General features: G+C 39.6%; 1 protein-coding gene across 3 annotated transcripts in view; it reads right to left on the bottom strand.

The window, feature by feature from the left end:
• Nucleotides 1-21,912, bottom strand: part of LOC127453845 (mothers against decapentaplegic homolog 3-like) — a 63,901-nt gene that overhangs the window by 30,826 nt on the left and 11,163 nt on the right. For 2 of the 3 annotated variants that reach the window (XM_051720587.1, XM_051720580.1), the window contains exon 2: nucleotides 1,855-2,048. In XM_051720587.1, the coding sequence (XP_051576547.1) occupies nucleotides 1,855-2,048 (194 nt within the window). Of the gene's footprint in view, nucleotides 1-1,854; nucleotides 2,049-2,236; nucleotides 2,610-21,912 lie in introns of those variants that run through there. The other variant, XM_051720596.1, reaches the window with a different exon arrangement.

Consider the following 21,912-nt stretch of genomic DNA (forward strand, 5'->3'; position numbering starts at 1 on the left):
TGTGTCTTGCTTGGGCAGAGCCCTTCTGCCCCAGTCTCCATGTTTGTAGTAACTCCTCCCCCGTTGGGTAGGATCTACCTTGAAGACTCTCCACATGGTTGGCAAGACCATGTGACGTATATTTTCCCACTTAAATATCCCCCCCTCTCTTTGGGCGAGGTGTGGTCTCCACGGTGTCCTCCCCTTGGGAGGGACACCCCCCGAATAGACCTGGTGGCCCAGTCGGATAATCCCCCTTCTTTTTTAGGGAGTGGAAAAAAAAAGGGGGAAAGAGGCCACGACTGGGTTAGCCTGTCTCTATCTTTTGGGTAGTCGACTTGTCCCCAAGGGGCCATTCGACACTCATAACTATGTTTGGGGAGGTTACGTGTCGGCCTGGTGTGCTGGCTACGAGGCACACAGTGGTCTGCCTGTCACACACCACCAGTTCACGTAACACAGTTCAGCCAGTTGTGGCATTTTGTATAGGGACCCCTAGTGTCACTATATCGACACAACGTCGAGTGAGTGACAGATAGGGAACGTCATGGTTACTTGCGTAACCTCCGTTCCCTGATGGAGGGAACGAGACGTTGTGTCCCTCCTGCCACAACGCTGAACTACCCGCTGAAATGGCCGGACCTTGACTTGGCCCCTCAGCATAAAACCTGAATGAGTGGTTGCATACCAGCTCCTTTTATACCCGCATGTCCAGGGGAGTGGCATGCAAATACCACTCGCCAATTTTCATTGGCCTTTTATCAAAGACCAGAGGTGTCTCGGGCTCCCAAGAGTGACCCCTAGTGTCACTACATGGACACAACGTCTCGTTCCCTCCATCAGGGAACGGAGGTTATGCAAGTAACCATGACGTTTTCCCCAGGAGCTCTCCCATCCAGGTACTGACCAGGCTCAACCATGCTTAGCTTTAGTGGGCAACCAGGCAAGAGCTGCAGGGTAATATGGCTGCTGACTTCACCCTGCCACTGAGTTCTGGTAGCATTACACAAAAAGCATTTAGCTATTTCTGCCTTTGTTGTCAAAGGTGCTGTAATATGAGCGATCACAACGATGTGAGGAGGCAAAACTAGATCGCTACTACAGCTCTGTTGATCATAAACAGGAGCAATTGTTTATTCGTGTCACTCGCTTGCAGGGACGTGATATAGCATCACACTTCCTTGGCTCACTGTGCACTCATCAAGTGTCCAATGAGCTGCTGAACGTAGTATTATTATTGTTATTTTTACTTGATACTATTTATTTTTATTTTTTTTTGGATTTTCTCCCCTTTTTCTCCCAATTTGGAATGCCCAATTCACTCTAAATCCTCGTGGTGGTGTAGTGACTCACCTCAATCCGGGTGGCGGAGGACGAATCTCAGCTGCCTCCGCATCTGAGACCATCAACCCATGCATCTTATTGCATGGCTTGTTGAGCGCATTACCGCAGAGATATAGCGCATGTGGAGGCTTCACGCCATCCACCGCGGCATCCATGCACAACTCACCACCCACATTGCAGCGATCACGAGGAGGTTACCCCATGTGACTCTACCCTCTCTAGCAACCGGGCCAATTTGGTTGCTTAGGAGACCCGGCTAGAGTCACTCAGCACTCCCTGGGATTCGAACTAGCGAACTCCAGGGGTGGTAGCCAGCATCTTTACCAATGAGCTACCCAGGAACCATTACTTGTTACAATTAAGAAATGTATGATATTGTTCTCTTTAAAATGTTTTATATGCATTTTTGGATTTTAGAAATGTTTGAAGGATTTTTCACACAGCACCCTGGTTGGGAAACGATGGTCTAAATGAATGATACTGACAGATATTAGCATTTGACGTAAAAAAATCTTTGTAGGTGTGTGTTACCTGGTGTCTCGATGCGCTGGTAATGGTAGGGATTGACACACACCTCGTCCTTTTTCATGTGGAAGGCAAACTCACAGTGTTCAACCGCTCTGAGCTCATGGTGAGACTGCAGGTCAGGCCAGCGCCATAGACGACAGTAGATCACATGAGGAAGTCCTTTCCTATGAGATACCTGCAACCGACCATCTAGTGATCTGAGAGAGAAAAAGAAGTCATTATGTTTAGACATGATCACTGTAGCAGATACAACTTTAGTAGCTCCTCAGTAGCTGAAATCAAATGCAGAAATACAGCGGAAATATTATTATTATGGTTATGTTAAGAAACATTGCGTAAAATCCTAAATTACTACAATAAAAACACACATTGCTCAAAACCTCACAGGGAAAACGTTAAAGTATTATGTGTGACGGGACCGCAGATGAAGTAAAAGTGGCTCAATTTCCTGTACATGTGGTGCTTTCACTAACATGTCGCACGTGATATGAATGAGGAGCAGAAAGAGGAAGAGGAAGTCCAAAAAAAGAGCTTTTAAAACAATGTGTGTGTGTGTAGCGCTCTAGTTTAACACTGATGATCAACAGCTGTTCTCCAGCCATCCAAACTTTGTCTCATGTAGCCATACAAATGCAACAGTAGACACAAATGCATTGCGGTCCAAATAATGCAATTCCCAAAATCTCTTTAATGTATGTCTGTCAGAGAGTGGAAACTGGAAAGCAAGGTCTGTTGTGCCTACAACGCCCCCAACCCCCTTCTCCCCTTTTACACCCACCGAGCCCAGCCCAGACAGCAGCACGGGCCAGGCTGGCATGCCCGAGGCCTCTGCAGCTCTCCCGGCAGCTAAATATGCTTTTAATTTTTCATAGCAGAGCTTTCGCTTCACAGGCAAATTGGGAGAGGAAAAAATAATAATGATGTAAAATCCAGACGCCCCATGGAGAGAGCATTTGAGTTTGTGCTTGGGCAAAGAGAGACAAGGAGAGAGAGAAAAAGACAGTACATCACGCAATCAAATCTGAAGAATAAACACAGAATTTAGGACAAGAAATTCACCCTATGCTCGTGACACAAGGTCACACAGGCTGGGCAGAGCAGAGCCATAAATAAAGAGTCACTTCCTTCAGTTCACACTGACAGGCCCCACCAGTCAGATATACACATTAAGGCTAATGGGGACAGGAGAGAGGAAGAGAGAAATGAAAGGGAGATAAAGAGAGAGAGAGATAGTGATGGAGAAAGAATACAGTAAAATTGCAGTACACATTGTCTGTTTACCTGCTTTACATGTGAGCTCTTTTTTTTTTAAACTGTAGGCAAAAAAAACAACAACAAAAAACCTTTTTTTTGGATGGCCTCATGTGGAAAAGGAAAAAGGCATAATGGAATGATAGGGTTCAAAACAGTGTTACCATGAATGCAAATTTTAATACAGTGAAAAAAAAAAACCCCACTCTATTAGCATAACATAAATATATATGAATAAATAAAATTTTCAAACATTCTTTTGAATGTCCATGTACTAAAATAAAATATTTGATGCCATGAGTGTACCTTCATTTACTATTACTATTATTTTGAATGGCCATGGAAAATGAAGCAATGTGATAATTTTACCTGATCGCAAAAAGTAGTCCGTTAATTTACCTGATGAACTTTCACCTTTTGCTGACCCAGAGCTAATGTGTGCTTCTAAATCACTTGCACCTTTATTATCAACTAACACATAAGTGCCAGTTTTACATGTCATACATTCTGCTTCCCACGGATCTCGACCTGGACGAAAGCATGGGAATTTTCTGTGCAAATCTTCTGTAAATACGCACTTTCATTTGGGCATTGTTTCCACTCAGCTGTCATTTGCTGCTACTGTCAAGCAACTGTTTGATGCCAAACACAACAGCACTTTGCGCGTTCACGGAGAGATTGACAGGCAGGAATTTGGCCAATAGTTGCTGCAAGCTTCTTATAATCGACCAATTGGTGTGTGAGAAGGCGGGACTTACAAAGAGGGGTTAAAGCAATGCAAATATGTGTACACACACAATGAAGTATCAGACCAGATGCACATCATAATGCAACTAAAGCCGAATCCTGGACATTTTCGCAAATTTAAAAATCCCGGCCGGACGCTTTTTTAAGGTCCGAAAAAAAAAAGGACGTATGGTCACCCAAAGAGAAAGGGGCAGTAGGTCAGAGTATTTTCCGTTCAGTTTTTGAACTGCGTTAAACTCTGTCTCGTTTACCATGCTTTGTGGGTGTGACTTTTTTGCCATGTCATAACCATTCATATCTATACAACCAATGTGTTTATGATTAAATTACTACTAGAGCACAACATTTTTTACAAGAGCACAAAGTTCTTCATAGATCTAGCCTATTAATTTTGCTCTCAAAGTGCACTAGATTGATGTATTTAACTTTAAAATGAACAAAATTTTCTTCTGGGGGAACATGCCCCTTGACCCCCCTAGAGGGTTCGAGGTCCACCCACCATAGTCTCACAAAATCCTGTGGGAAACACTGGTATTGTGTAACCACACAGTGAACTTTTCATGTTTGAGGTGTGTTATTCACCGGCCCAGTCTCAGACAAAGAAGACTGTTTAAGTCTGAAAACCCAATCGAGCACACGATCATATCAAAATACATTTTTACACTAACCCCATTCTCAACGCCTACCACATTTATCTTTAACATTCATGGGCTTTCGAGCGAGTGAAACAATTTCATGATGCCTATCAATGTAACGGTCTCCTATAATGCCACACTTATGTTCAAGATCAGATGAGGTCTCGTAAAAGCCAGTACGCCGACACAAGAGAAAGAGAGGAGTGAAGAAGGCGTGCACTAGGTCAGCAAAGCTCTCCAGCCCCCTTAAGCAATCCAGGACACAGATACCATTCATAACACTCTCCTATTCAGCACCACAAAAAGCACACCACAAAAAGTATGAGATATGACCTTTCCTTATCAGACCCACAATATCTTTAAACTAGATTTGTACATTTATGAACGTGACGCTTGCCTGTGCAAAGATGCATCGTCACAATGCTATTGTGTTGCTATGCGGATGCTAGGGCGTTCTTGCTGGTTGCTAGCTGGTCCAAGCCAAAAAAAGCCCCATACCCAGGTCTCAATAGTGTTCTAGTCCCTAAATATTGCTTGGGTCCCTCCTTCAGTGTAAGCCTATAGGATTTTTGTTGTTGTTGTTGTTGTTTTGTTTTGTTTTTTGCCATTTTATCATTTGACAGGACAAAATCATAAGTCAGATTGCTAAGAAAAATAATAAAGCATAACTGTGTCCACCCCCTTTTTCAGTGGTCTAGGTTTCAGAAGTGTTTTTTTTTTTCACATTCATATTTTCCATAGGGATTTCTTTATAAAAAGCGTTCTTAGCCATGAACCATACCAACCAGTTCTGAAGTGAATAACAAGATTACAAGCTGTAATTTAAATAAAAAATTTATTTGACAATCAGACAAAAAAATGAAGTTACAAGACTACAATACTTTCTCCTATCCCAGCTTAATATGCAGAGACTATATTAACTATAAGCAAGCCATTTATAGGTTAATTTTCTCAAAAACTCTGTCTCTGTGGTGAAATGAAAATTCCCCTGTTTGTTCTGAATGATCTGTTTTGCCCACAAAACAACATAGACTCGACCAATGGCGTGAGTTGGGGGCAAGGCTATCTGTATCTCCTATACAGCTGGAGTTTTGCTTACTGCTCCCTGATAAAAACAGGTGGTACTTCAAGCTTAAATTGCTCAGATGGTGGGAATATTCCTTATTATGATTAATTGCATTCATATTTTTTTTTTTCAATTTTTTTAAAATATAATTGCACTGAATTAACGCGTTAAATCGACAGCCCTAATATATATACATATATATATATATATATATATATATATATATATATATATATATATATATATATATATATATATATAAGACTTATTCCTTTTTATACTAAGAATTGATTTTGTTAGTGCTGCAAGTCGATGAAAAATTTTTTTAGTACATTTTTTGTAGTTAATTGCGATTAATTGCAGATTTTGAAAGTGCTGAAATTTGACACTATATATACTTCTTTTCTTGTCAAAATGTTTTTATTTCCATTTTAGGAAGAAAACAAAACAATATGTAGCAATATAATGCTTTATTAACATTTTCAAAACAAATCCTTCCACAAGATAAACATAGAAATACACTAAAATATCACCAATTCAAGTCACATCAAACATTTACCGAAATTTAAGTGGGAGTTTGACTAATTGAAAGAACTAGTCCCCACATAGGTTGCATATTCATTTGAATGGGCATTAAATCTCTTAAACTCTCATCATCAACACTATTATTCTGCCAGTAGACTGTGGCTATCCGCTTTCCTACAGCATTAGTGAAGCTGCATTCATGATTTGCGTCAGGGCAGCAACACCAGCATCAAGTGCCATCTGGGCTTGTTTTGTACATCAAATAGCACTAAGAGCTCCTTTATCCATCATTTTATCACTGACAGGAAAGCGCTGTCAGAGACTCTTTTATTTACTGAGATAACAACCTCCACGGCTCTATCATAGGAGAGAGCCTAACAGTCAACTTTAGCGTGTTAAGACAGTTCCGCCCAATGGGACCGCCGCGTATGCTAAGCTCGTTGGCTCTCCCTGGTAGAAGGGCTCTGGCGCTGTGGCATGTGCGTCAGTGTTATGACTCTGGTCGGACGCGTTACAAAGGTTCCGCCCTTCACACCAGTGTTTATGCTGTATTAACAGGTGTTTATGCTTTATTAACAGTAAATGTGCTATACTGTGTATATTTACTATATACATTAGAGCTGTCAGAATTAATGCATTAATGCAGAATTAACACATTAATGCATACTAAGTAAATAGTATTTATTTGGCTAAATAATTTGCCAAATGTGCCAAAATGGCTGATTAGGTTGTTAAGCTGCAACAATATAAAAAAATCACCTGCTTACACGTGAAGGAGCCGTCTGAGACATGTAAATGACCAATCACAGTTTGTTTTGTTGTTACGTGCAATCTGTGCCGTTTCATTTAAACGGTCCCGCATATCAGAACATTTGAGTTCATTATGTTTAAATTTTGCGCGTTACATTTTTCCTCTCCTTCTCAACAGCTGGTTCCTGTAACTGTTAACTGTCTCGTCTAATGCTAAAAAGGCAAATATCAATAAAACTTCTATCATATATCGTTTGCAAATATGCGGATATTTAGTTTGTACAGATTTAATTCACAAAACTTCCACAAATCCAGAGTTTTCTTCCCGGTGAGCACTCATACAGTGCATCCGGAAAGTATTCACAGCGCTTCACTTTTTCCACATTTTGTTATGTTACAGCCTTATTCCAAAATGGATTAAATTCATTATTTTCCTCAAAATTCTACAAACAATACCCCATAATGACAACATGAAAGAAGTTTGTTTGAAATCTTTGCAAATGTATTAAAAAAAAAAATGAAAAAAATCACATGTACATAAGTATTCACAGCCTTTGCTCAATACTTTGTTGAAGCACCTTTGGCACCAATTACAGCCTCAAGTCTTTTTGAGTATGATGCTACAAGCTTGGCACACCTATTTTTGGGCAGTTTCTCCCATTCTTCTTTGCAGGACCTCTCAAGCTCCAACAGGTTGGATGGGGAGCGTCGGTGCACAGCCATTTTCAGATCTCTCCAGAGATGTTCAATCGGGTTCAAGTCTGGGCTCTGGCTGGGCCACTCAAGGACATTCACAGAGTTGTCCCGGAGCCACTCCTTTGTTATCTTGGCTGTGTGCTTAGGGTCGTTGTCCTGTTGGAAGATGAACCTTCACCCCAGTCTGAGGTCCAGAGCGCTCTGGAGCAGGTTTTCATCAAGGATGTCTCTGTACATTGCTGCATTCATCTTTCCCTCGATCCTGACTAGTCTCCCAGTTCCTGCCGCTGAAAAACATCCCCACAGCATGATGCTGCCACCACCATGCTTCACTGTAGGGATGGTATTGGCCAGGTGATGAGCTGTGTCTGGTTTCCTCCAGACATGAAACTTGCAATTCAGGCCAAAGTGTTCAATCTTTGTTTCTCATGGTCTGAGAGTCCTTCAGGTGCCTTTTGGCAAACTCCAGGCAGGCTGTCATGTGCCTTTTACTGAGGAGTGGCTTCCATCTGGCCACTCTACCATACAGGCCTGATTGGTGGAGTGCTGCAGAGATGGTTGATCTTCTGGAAGGTTCTCCTCTCTCCACAGAGAAACACTGGAGCTCTGTCAGAGTGACCATCGGGTTCTTGGTCACCTCCCTGACTAAGGTCCTTTTCCCCCGATCGCTCAGTTTGGCCAGGCGGCCAGCTCTAGGAAGAGTCCTGGTGGTTCCAAACTTCTTCCATTTATGGATGATGGAGGCCACTGTGCTCATTGGGACCTTCAATGCTGCAGAAATTTTTCTGTACCCTTCCCCCAGATCTGTGCCTTGATACAATCCTGTCTCGGAGGTCTACAGACAATTCCTTGGACTTCATGGCTTGGTTTGTACTCTGACATGCACTGTTAACTGTGGGACCTTATATAGACAGGTGTGTGCCTTTCTAAATCATGTCCAGTCAACTGAATTTATCACAGGTGGACTCCAATCAAGTTGTAGAAACATCTCAAGGATGATCAGTGGAAACAGGATGCACCTGAGCTAAATTTTGAGTGTCATGGCAAAGGCTGTGAATACTTATGTACATGTGATTTTTTTTTTTAATAGGCTGGATCAAAACTGTGTCCCGGGCCGAGTAAACTGGAAGCGGTGAAGAGATTGCTGCTCTCGCTGCATCTGCACGAGAGCGATAGAGCAACTTCAAAGTAAAAGCACCTCATGTCACTGTGTGCTATAAGTAAATGGCATATTGACTGTGCACTGTTTGTACATTTTGTTTGACTGTCTTTTTGTGAGAAAATGCGATTGCTAATGCGTACATACCATCCATGTTTTTTTTTACAAATTTAAAGTTTGTGTAAAATTTTGAGTAAATATTATATTCTGAATAAAGGTTAATTCATTTTTTAGCCAATTTATGTACGTCATTTAACATTATATAAAATTGTGTGATATCGGTAAGCCATTAATGGCTTATTTGGCTTTTTCATAAGCCAAACTGCTCTCGGCATAAAGGCATCATCCATTAAAAAACCCATGTCGGTCGAACTCTAATAACTATTAAGAATTTGTGATGAGCATAGCCTATATTTTTGTAAAGCTATTCAAACTGGTTTGACACCGATTTGCACTGTTATGAGTGAAATTAAGAGCATGCATGCAAGTAGTTTGAGAGACAGTGTAAAAAAGTAGTCCGTTAATTTACCTGATGAACTTTCACCTTTTGCTGATCCTTTATGCTTCGCAGAGCTAATGTGTGCTTCTAAATCACTTTTATTAGCAACTGACACATAAGTGCCAGCTTTATATGCCATACATTCTGCTTCCTACGGATCTCGACCTGGACAAAACATGGGAATTTTCTGTGCAAATCTTCTGTAAATTTGCACTTTCGTTTGGGCATTGTTTCCACTCAGCTGTCATTTTCTGCTACTGTCAAGCAGTTGTTTGATGCCGAACACAACAGCACTTTGTGCGTTCACGGAGAGATTGAGAGGCAGGAATTTGGCCAATAGTTGCTGCAAGCCTCTTATAATCGACCAATTGGTGTGTGAGAAGGCGGGACTTACAAAGAGGGGTTAAAGCAATGCAAATATGTGTAAACACACTATGAAGTATCAGACCAGATGCACATCATAATGCAACTAAAGCCGAATCCCGGACATTTAGAAATCACGGCCAGATACTTTTTTAAGGTCCGAAAAAGAGGACATGTCCGGGACAAAGAGGACGTATGGTCACCCAAAGAGAAAGGGGCAGTAGGTCAGAGTATTTTCCATTCAGTTTTTGAACTGCGTTAAACTCTGTCTCATTTACCATGCTTTGTGGGTGTGACTTTTTTGCCATGTGCGCATACATGACAGTGTGCGCATATACTGTTTCTATGAACACAGAACATGAGTGAAACATCATCCATGCTAAGATTATTATTATTATTTTTTTATTCTTTACAGACTTTTGCAGTTTGTTTCCCTCTTTAACTGTACTGTGATTCAGCAATACAGAGAACTATCGTAAATACTCTTGAAAATGGACACCTCACAATTACACATTTGGTATTGATTGGCCACGTGTTGAGTAGCGCTGGTCTAGAGAATTTCGACCATGTGCGAGATGTAACGGCACACGGAAAAACATAAGTAGTATATGCTAGGCATTAGTATGCAATAGAGCGCAACAGTGCTTGCCCACTTTTTCAGCCGTTTGGGTTCTGGAAGTATTTTTCCCCATACATTTTTCTCATAGACTTTTTATTAATTCATCCATAAAAGAGTTGTAAGCCATGAACCAAACCAACCAGCTCCAAGGTAAATCGCAACATCACAAACTTTGTTTTGAGGCAAAGACTTATTTGAAAATTTGACAAAAAGACAAAGGTACATGGCTGTGTACTTACCGTCTTTCATGAGCACATGGATTACAATCTCATGAAGCATTGTGAATGAAGTCATTGAATAAAAAATTATGGGAATATAAAAAACAATTAATTTTAGATTGCTGATTATATGTATAGAAACAATATACTTTACGTTTATTGCAAAATATTCAGATATGTACAAATATATAAGTAGTTTAAAGGGTGAAGGGAGACCAACTCAATTACGTCATTCACAGTGAGCCATGGGAGTGGGCTGTCGCTCTTAAGCACATTTCGTGGGTTTTGTTGGCCGCGGTTCTCTGATTGGTGAAGCTTTCTCTGCTGGGCCATGGGTAATGCAGTTGTTTACCATGAATTCTGCAAAAAAAAACACGATTTTTAAACAATGAATTTGAAATAACGCAGACGGATGGCTTCAACGGAAGCATATACCATCAATGAACAACCTCTGAGCTCAAGGTAGGTCTGTCATTAAAGCTTTATAAGTTCTCATTGAAAATCAATGAGTCTATGGGATAATTGAATGGGATTTTTACTTCCGGAACCAGACTGTTGTGCTCCCTTGACAACCAGATTCCTCTACAGGTTACAACTGAATACACCAGTTAGCTTGATTGTGAAACTATACATACACAAAAACTGATGGAGCTAAAATTAAATAAATCAAAGGTAATCTCAATCAAGATTAGGGGTGTAACGGTTCTCGGTAAAAAATCGAACCATACAGTTTGCCATCCACGGTTCAGTAAGCATTGGCACTGCGGTTCACCTCAAGTTTAATGACGCATCTGGAGCACAAGGTTTGGTGAAAGAAACAAAGAGTCAAACATACAGGCACAGTTACATCCTCCGCTAATGCACCTGTATAGCTCTGTTTCATGTGTGTCAACTTGATGACATCACAGTTCTGTACACATTGTTTGCAATTGAAAATGGCAAGTGGAGAAAACGATTCGCTGAGAGAAGCCCCATGCGTTTCTCCTTTCTGGAAACATTTTCTTTTAGCAGTCAATTACAACAGCGATGGTCAAAAAACTTTTACAAAACAGGCACTGTTTGCCGACATCGCTCAACGTGAGTGCCGTATACTGGTAATTAATGTAAAAAATGCGAGCGAGGGTTTAAAACGCACACGTGAGTTCTTCCTTTTTCCTTGCTCGGCTGTAATCTGTCGCACATGCGAGCGTCAGTAATGCGCTTTGATTAATGGCATTAAAATGCTGTTATAGTAATATATCGATACATGATTAATAATTTACGCCGATATCACCTGGAGAAAGAAAGAGCCGCAGATGAGCCGAAACTGCACGCACTCCCTTCCGTTTTTAAGGCACTCGGTGCTAATTCAGACAGACATGAAACAATAACTAAAGCACTTGGGGTGTTCATTGCCATATGTGGGATTTCCATGTATGATTAAAATACCCGAGCCACATTATCACAACATTCCTTCTTGTATCCATTTTTATAGCAAGGTTATTCTTTTTATAGTGATGTACAGATTCTGAATGTGGAATATATGTTGTTTAAAATGCTCTTTATGTTGATGCATGTAGCATTTAAGTCCAGGTATTCATTTTAAATGTTAATTCAGTAATTAGAGAAAAGTTTTTTTTAGTTAAGGACCTGATGAAAATTAACCATGGTTTTACTATAGTAATATTGTAACCATGAAACAGAAGTAACCATCTGAGCAGAAATCATGGTTTGATACAATTAACCATGGTTTAATAACAGCAATACTGCAGTTTTCATATAGTAATCATTATTTTACTATATATTGTAACATGACAGTAACCACGTTGATTTTGTGGTTACTATAGTTTTACTACAAATACCATGATTAAACTATGGTAACTGTTGTAAAACTATGATTTTTGTTAAGGGCATACCTGTTGAAGTGTTTACCAAATACAGTATTCTTTGGATTTGTTTTGTGTGTTTTTTTAATGTTTTTTTCTCCCCCTTTTCTCCCCAATCTGGAATGCCCAATTCCCAATGCGCTCTAAGTCCTCATGGTGGCGTAGTGACTCGCCTCAATCCGGGTGGCGGAGGACAAATCTCAGCTGCCTCCGCGTCTGAGACATCAATCCGCACATCTTATCACGTGGCTTGTTGAGCGTGCACGAGACCTAGCGCATGTGGAGGCTTCATGCTATTCTCCGCGGCATCCACGCACAACTCACCACGCGCCCCACTGAGAGCGAGAACCACATTATAGCGACCACGAGGAGGTTACCCCATGTGACTATACCCTCCCTAGCAACCGGGCAAATTTGGTTGCTTAGGAGACCTGGCTGGAGTCACTCAGCACGCCCTGGATTCGAACTCGCGACTCCAGGGTTGGTAGTCAGCGTCTTTACTCGCTGAGCTTCCCAGGCCCAATATTCTTTGGATTTTGAAGTAATATTTTTTTTTTTCTGAACATAGCAAATACTGTACCGTACTGAAACCGTGACCCTAAAACTGTGATACAAACCGAACCATGAGTCATTAAAACCGTTACACCCCTAATCAAGTTCAATGTGAAATGGCAAAGTTTGTGATGAGCTCAGTCCTTGGGGTCTGGCATTCATTGGATGCATTAGTCTGTAAATATTGTATCCACTGTAAGCTCTTCACTGTTCCATTACATTCCTCTGCATTCCACCGCTCAATGGAGAGCGTCTGTGTTTACTGGCATGTGGGCAGTGCTCATGTGAAAAGGAGGCTCTGAATGACTATTGATTGAGCTGCAGAGGGCAATTTAGGTCAGCAATGAGGCAGATCCAACCAACATTAACACAAAAACACACACACATAGACACACACACACACCCTGAAGGGTGGGTATAGCAACCCCCCCATCTGCATGTCGGCTGTCACTTAAGTAGAGAGAGGGGCGAGATTTAAGCACGGAGGGGTGAGGAAGAGAAAGAGTGGGGGTATGGAGGGACAGAGAGGTCTGACACAGGCTGCCCACGCTGGGCAGATCTAAACTGGAGGGTAAAAACACAGACGTCATGGGCTGCACTATATGTGATTTCTAAACTAGCCCAGGCATCCTTGACTTGACCATGACATTTACACACCCTGCCATAGAGCATAATCATACCACACTAAACTTGACTACTTGTGAAAAGGAATCCAGCATCAGGTCTTTTGTTCAGGTTCGTTCAATGCATTTCTTTAACTTCAACAAATGTTTGTTAAAACACAAATTATAAATGGACAGACAAAGCTGAACTACAGATTTTTTGTTTTGTTTTTTATTTGCCTATTATAAAGTACAAGGTCCAGAATTATGTATTTGATTAATGGACAACAATACAAACATTTATGCTAAGTAACTTTAAACTTCAGTGTGTATGTTTTGTGTCTCTGTTTAAACTTTTTAAGTGAGTCTGACAGAAATTGAACTCAATGAACTCTGTTTCATGCAAATTTGATGCCGAGTGAGAAAAGGAGAGGACAAAAGCAACTACGACGTCAGACCAGACTGTCTGAGGAACATACGTATACCCCAACCCAGCCCCCACAGTCCCCCTTTAAAAACATTTTAAGACCACTGCTATGTCCCCTTCCCCCAGCTAAAAGCCAGAAGGCACGCAGCAGTACAACAGGCTTAATACCATACAACACTGTGCTGTACGATGAAAGACACATACCTGATCATTAAAGTTGCTTAGAAAGATAAAAGCTAGATGAACTTAATTTTTTGTATGTCAGCACATGCAGTTACCCAACAGTGGACCAGCTGGTTATAACATTGTTACTAGAATAACAGATGACAGCTGATAAAAGTATTAAAGCTAATTGTAAAAGTACTCTATAAAATGTTGATTTTTGTCTGAAGGAAACCCAACTCTTATGGAAACTTGTACATTTGCTTATATAAGCCTGTACTCAAGGCTTATATTAGCATACCAATTTTATTTCATAATGTGAGTGTAGGCAAAATATCACATTTAATCTGTATTCTTTTTTGAAAGGTTTTGGCTTTCCTCTCTCTGCTAAAGTCATTAAGGCCTTCCTTAAGTAAACAGAGCCCTGCAGGGGTCTCATGTGCGGGTGACTGGCAGGCTGGATGTGGTTACGGGGGCCCGTTCTCAGCAGGGGAGCAGAATAAGGATGACTATAACACTCCAGCAGAAACACTACAGCCATCAGACAGGTGAAGCAGGGTCCAAAATTCACACTTGCTGAATGCCAAATGTGAGTAAACCCGGGGTTGGTGAGATGGAAAATGAAAGAGTTGCAGTAACTTTTATTGGAACTGCAAAATAATGCAATAAATTGCAATGTAAAAAATATAGTCTGATCCTTGCTGTTTTTTTATCTGACATTACAAGAGGGGAGCAATCAAATCACAAAGATACACATGGTCTCCTGAAAAAAATAGAGTATTTGATGCTGGAGCACGTAACATAAAAACCTGCGATGGGGAATTAAAAAAAAATATTTGGACACTTATCAATTGTCATTTAAAACCTAACAAATGTATTTTTGTGAAATATTATAATGGCACTTGTTTTAATATTTTGTTATTTAATGCTATTACACTGATACATTTTCAAGTCTCCAAATACTTTTTGGGGCCATATTTTTAAGGAAATAATGCAAAATACACTTTCCTGAACAGGTAAAAAAATTATAGCCAGTATATTCACTATTGGTAGGCATGGTACAACATTAATTTTGGACCCTGATATGTAGAATAACAATTTGACTGAAATTGTACCAGTCCAATTTTGTGAAGTCGGCTTAACAGACCTACATAATGCGATTTTAGCTCGGCTTCATCCAGCATGTGCAGTATACATATTAATCGAACTGGCCTCAGCATTGTATGCACAGTGGATCCATGCCCCGAAAGACAGAGGTGTAATGCAACATGTATTTAACCTGGCATATTTGTCATCCTTCCTTGAAATATTACATTGTGTCATGTATACCTGGACAGACAGATGAAACCTATAGCTCAACTATAAACCCGCTGAAGCTTGATTATAACTATGCATGTAAACCAATTTTTATTTTTACATCTGGTACAAATTGGATCTTGTTGCATTTGTGTAAACAGCAAAAACATTCACGAGGTCAAATTTTTTGGCAGGCTATTTGGGCCAATTTCAAATGTGGTTGTAAATCCAAAACATATCTTATATCTGGTAGTTGTGAGTAAAAATATAGATTTCCCGATGCATCGCAATCTTCATTTGAATGATCTCAATATCGATTATTAAATCTCAAGATCTACCTTTTTTTCTACAAGCAACCCTCCACTACAATAAGAGGAAATCACTCGCATTTGCAGGCAAATTTCGCACTATGTGACTAAAAACGTAAATATTTGGCAACTGGCTGGTAAATGTATAGATTTCACTCACCAGTGAATTAATTGTGTAGTATAGTGGTGGTGTATACAGCAGCGAGATCCTTCCACTGCGTGTTGAGATTAAAAGTTGTGCCGTTTAATGTGTGTCCAAAGAAGAGATACATGCAACCCATTTGTCATTGAATAGACAGGGCGGAGTTAAGCGATGCGGAATTGAGCGGTGTCTTCGCGGTAAATTGCTAACTAGTTTGTGAAATACATACTGGAAAGTTAATAAACAATGACCCCATCATTTTCCCATTTCAATATTACTAATATAACGTTAACCCTGTCTCTGACCACCATGTCATTCATATTTATCACATCTGTTTGCTGTTAGCCAGCTATAGTTTGTCAGTGCAATCAGTAATGTAGCAGATTTAAAGGTAAACATCAGAACATCTTTTTGCAGCTCAGCAGACAACGGTGCGGTGGTGGATTGTGTCTGTTGAGTGTTGATTTCACGCTGTGTTGTTACCTAGTTGGTGAGACGCAATGCTGTTGCATCTTTTACTCTCTGTGACAACGAACTTATAGCTAACTAGCTAACCATGTAGCTATTTTCATTGCTTATCAGCTGAGTGGAAGCTAATGAGTAAACATGTTTTCACCAAACTGTTTTGTTCAGGATTCACTGTTTGGTACCCCCTTCAACCGAACAATTCCAGTCATTGCATTTATAAAATGTAATATTTAAAAGTCTGGTTTTCCACCGTTGAAAGTTTCCCCTGAACTTGTATAGCAGAATACGGTGTAACAACACTGCCGCTGTTTATCTTGATTCGGCAGTATTAAAAGAGTCAGCATTTGACTGATACTAAACAGTACTGATGTTTATTTTTATTTATTCTTTATTTAAATGGTCAGCATTTGACTGATACTAAACAGTACTGATGTTTATTTTTATTTATTCTTTATTTAAATGGTCAGCATTTGACTGATACTAAACAGTACTGATGTTTATTTTTATTTATTCTTTATTTAAATGGTCAGCATTTGACTGATACTAAACAGTACTGATGTTTATTTGTATTTATTCTTTATTTAAATGGTCAGCATTTGACTGATACTAAACAGTACTGATGTTTATTTTTATTTATTCTTTATTTAAATGGTCAGCATTTGACTGATACTAAACAGTACTGATGTTTATTTAACTATTTATTGTATTTTTATTTATTCTTTATTTAAATGGTCAGCAACTGACTGATCCTGAATATACAGTACTGATGTTTTTTAAGCTATTTATTGTATTTTTATTTATTATTTATTTTATCAGTGTTCATTTCTAGAATTTGTTGACAATGTATAATAATAATGTCAAATGTTCTTTGATAAAAATATTTGTTTAAGAAAGCAGCCTTATGAGTATCTTTGCATAGTCGTATCGGTGCAGAATCGGTGAATAATCCACATAGAAAAGGTCTGTTTTCATTCCAGCTCAAAAATTAACTATATCGGCCACCATATCGGTAATCGGTGAATTTTCCCTCTCTAAAATCGGTATCATCTCAAAAATCCCATATTGGTCGGGCTCTAGTCACCTGTATAATTCACAGAATTAGCTGGGAGAGAATTGCTTTCATATGTAAGCTAAAGGGACATTATAACAGAAATATAACCATATGAATCAATATTGAATCGAAACTGAATCGAGAGCTTGTGAATCGGAATCGAATAGGGAAATCTGTATCAATACCCAGCCCTAATATCTGGTCATCTGACTTACATCTGAACACTCGTTTCTGATTCTGCTCTTAATTTGGAATTTTTCATCATTGTTACACAATAGATTAGCTCAGGTGAAGTTAAGGCTTCCAATGTATGCAATGAGCAATTAATATTTATATGCATTTACTTTGTTGTTTATTTTAGAAAAGTCCCTCACGTCTGCATGTCAAACTACTAATTACAATAGCTCCTCCTTGTAGACACACAAGCCGTATTATTTAATTATGAGCTGTACGGGAAGCCAAACTCTCCCTAAGAGGGACAAAAGTGCCCTACTCGACTGAAATGCACAGCATGAACCAATCCTTGGAAACCCACTGAACAACGTAAGGTGAATCCATTGACAGCACTGCACTGTCTGGGGGAGAATTAAAGTACACACAGTTGGTTATGTCTAAAGTGAATGTAAACAGACAGCAGGGCTTGACATTAACGCTTGTCACTTGTCCGGGACAAGTGGATTTTTAAAGGGGCAAGTGAAAGAGAATTTTACTTGTCCGACAGGACAAGCAGCCTGATTAAAACATCAATAACAAAAAAATAGCTGGCTATATTTGTGATATAGTCTAGGCCTGTTTCACTTATTACAAACTGGGCATGAAATTCAGAGGTGGATTGCGCAAATGTTTTTTCCCCGCTTTCTATCGTCATTTTAGAATCAGCACGACTGATCAGTGCTACTGCTTCTCTCGCAGCAGCTCATTAGACATGTGTCAAGTTTAGACTAGAGTGAGCGCGCAGAGAGCAGTGCGCTGTCAAATTTTTGCTGAACTTCAACCTGTTAATTTGACATGCAAATGTCGTTACACCTACACCTAAAAAGAGTGATCTCTGCAAACAAGTGACGCAACTAAACAATTATGAACAACGAAGCAGATTATAGTGCAACGTGTGACACTAGAGTGATCTTATTTGCCTCATCACATCGTGTGCGGCTCATATTACAGCACCTTTCACAAGAAAGACAGAAATATATATACAGTATATGTATATGTATATATATATTCACAAACATCATAACTGATTTAGTAGCAAGGTACCCTCTTTCAGGATTTCATCTGTTAATTTTTGGTGCATTTTGTCAACTTTAGTCTGGTGAGCATTGACTTGAACTCTTAAATGGATAGTTGACCCAAAAATGTTAATACTGTCATAACTTACTCACCTAGTGTATCACAAACACATATGACAATTATTCTTTCATACTTGGATCACAAAAGGAAATGTTAGGCAGAATGTTAGTCTCAGTCACCATTCACTTTCATTGTATGGAAAAAAGATGAATGAAAGTGAATGGTGACTGGGGCTAACATTCTGCCTTTGTATTTCAATTAAATTTCTCACTTCTGTGGGCTTGAAACAACATGAGGTTGTGTAATCGTGACAGAATTTTAATTTCTGGGTGAATTATCCTTTTAATGACCTGTTTAAGTATTTGATTTGCCAAGAAAAACAATGTTAATATAAGTAGGTACATGATTGTATCACGTCTTGCTGGAAAACAATCGACTGAATAAGAATACTGATGAGAATATTGCTTCTGAAAAAAATTAATTTACACCACAGTTGAATGTTTTTTTTTTTTTTCTCTCTCTCTCTCCGGACAAGTAACTTTTTTACATGGACAAGTGAATGACTTGTCCAAAAGACAAGCACAAGACAATCCTTAATGTCAAGCCCTGAGACAGGACAAAAAAGTTGGATAGCCTACATGTCAAAATATCAAACCTTTGCATAAGGCCTTGTAGTGTAAATACAGCCAAAGAAACGGTCTGTTAAGGGGTATTTACACTTGGTCACTTAGTCATGCGTTTTACTGATCAGATTGCTATCCGACTAAATAAGCACATTCAATTCACACTTGGCCAAATCGATGTGTCTCTACCAAAAAGATATAAATCCGATCTTTAATTCCTGCGCTATATGCAAATAAAACGAGTTCACGTCCATGATTATGCTAATGCCAGGCACCAAATTTAAAAGATGTGATTTATTATTTGATTCCAAGTGACTTTTCCCCGGTTGCGGGTATGTGTGTGTTAACGCACTGTATTTTTCCCCTCTGAGCTTGTCGTAGTGAAGGTAAATGGATCTAGAAGTGTCCGGACCACAATAAAAGTTGTTTTGCCCACCCCCTCTTCCACATGTACTCTCTTATCTAAAGCGAAAGCTAGTGAAATGTTTAACAGGAAGTAGATCTGTCAAAGCAAACATAGTGTGAAGACAACTGTGAAAGAACTAGTTCATACGAAAAGTTTTTGAAGACCATAGCATCAAACATGGTTTGCTTGTCCAGATCTAACAAAACGTAATGCTCAGAGAACAAAGCATACAATCGTGCCTATTTTCTAGCTCTCAGGTACAGTAGTGTGATATGTAGAACTAAACTAGCAGGTGTCATGTGAACACTGAAGAATTAAAGACATGTTTACCATAATATAACAAGCATGTACGCTAAATATCTCACGCTCATTCCAATCTACGACGATTTGTGTCATGGTTGTTATTGGAGTTATAAGATCAGGGTTCCAGTTACAGGATTTTTATTTGTATTTATTTTTATCTTTTCATATCACAACCAAAGCCCAAATGTCTCCTGCAGTTGAGTTTTATTTATAAGGGTTACACAAGTCATTATAGTTTTATGCACGCTGCTCATTTCTTGTAACATGACTAGATAATTAGATCAAAGACGTGAATAAACATGCTACTGTCAGCCAAGCCCACGGAGCTGCTACTGATAAAACACAGCTCATAAACCTCTGTCTTCAAATTAAAGAACCCAGCGATTGACTTGGATCAGTGTTAGTGTACATTATGGCAGACTTTAATTCAAGTCTCTCAAAACTCTCAGACAAACTTCAAAACATCCTGCGTCTGTACTGGCACTCTTCTAAAAACACACACACAGACAGAGCTCACGATTGAGGGCTATTTTCTCACGGTGGTCAGAAGCAGTCTGAGGGTCAGCGGTAGTGTTAGTGATGACAGAGAAGCACAAAGCAGTCTTGTTGTCTGCTGTACAGAGTGTCTATTATTCCAACAGATATGGAGGCGGCACACAGCTTTTCTAAACCTTCAACCCCGACAGGAGCCACAAACCCAGAAGCGGCCCACGCCCTCCCCTGGGTAGAGCATTCCTGAGGGCTGACTAACCCCACCTCAAACAACAACACACACACACAAACACACACACAAACTTGTTTTTATATCATTGTGGGGACTCTCTATAGACTTTCATGCATTTTATGGATTTTATACAGATCTAACGATAATTTCTATCCCCTAATCCTAACCCTTTTTGCATTTTTACATTTTCAAAAAAACATAGTTTAGTATATTTACTAAGCCATTTCCTTTGTGGGGACCGCTGGCTGGGCCCCACAAGGTAGGTGATCTCAGGTTTTACTATCCTTGTGGGGACATTTGGTCCCCACAATGTAGCATAAACATGTGCACACACACACAATAGAGACGCACTCAAGTATACAAGACAAATACTCAAATACTTGCTCTCAATGCACAGCCTTGCTTAGACAGAAAAACAGTGTGTGTACATATACAGAATATACTTTCCGAGAGCATACACTTTCAGATTCACAAAACTCACACTGAGTTTGTTGGGGCAGTGTGAACAGAAAATCAGAGAAGACAAACTGTGCCACAGATCCTCATCCCAACCGCAGCCAGACTTGGCACACTCGCTCTACGCAATCTCTTGGGTGCTTCAACCCTCATACTACAATCAGTCGATTCCCAAACACCTACAGACACACTTTCAGTCAAACAGGACATAAGCTAATTTTGAATGCAACAGAACAAATCTGGGGTGGTGTGGCCTAACGGTTGAAGAGCTGGTCTGGTAACCGAAAGGTTGTCGGTTTGACCCCACAATGAGTGATCAATGACTAGTAGATTTAACGATGACAAATGAGACATACACAACCTTTCTAAAAAATGAATTAACATTTATCTCAGTACATTTAACTCAGTATTTACTCAAAATTCACATTAAGTTTGTGGTTTATTTAGAAATTCTTTATCATTCAAAAAGGAGAGCTAACATTTTCATTCATCACCAAGTTGGTTAGCTGACCTGTATTCAGACAGGTAACTCGTTTGATTTGTTTCAAAACAGGGGTTAAAAATGTTGCATTTTCTTCTTGGGTTAAGTCTAATTTGCCATGGGTTCCCTCAGGATTTTCCTATGTGTTTTTAGAATGGGGTTTTTGAACTTATGTGCCTGTGGTAAACATTACTTGACGATATGTGGACGTTTTGTTCTACAACATAAATTACACACAGTCATACCTCAAATGTGAATTTCGAATCCACCGTGTGGTTAAAAAAAAAAGTATGTAATTCAATATGGCTTCAAAATTCACGTTTGAGGTATGTGTGTAATTTATGTTGTAGAACAAAATGTCCACATATCGTCAAATA

Source organism: Myxocyprinus asiaticus, chromosome 2 (assembly GCF_019703515.2).
Source record: "Myxocyprinus asiaticus isolate MX2 ecotype Aquarium Trade chromosome 2, UBuf_Myxa_2, whole genome shotgun sequence".
In the NCBI taxonomy this organism is placed as follows: Eukaryota; Metazoa; Chordata; class Actinopteri; order Cypriniformes; family Catostomidae; genus Myxocyprinus; species Myxocyprinus asiaticus.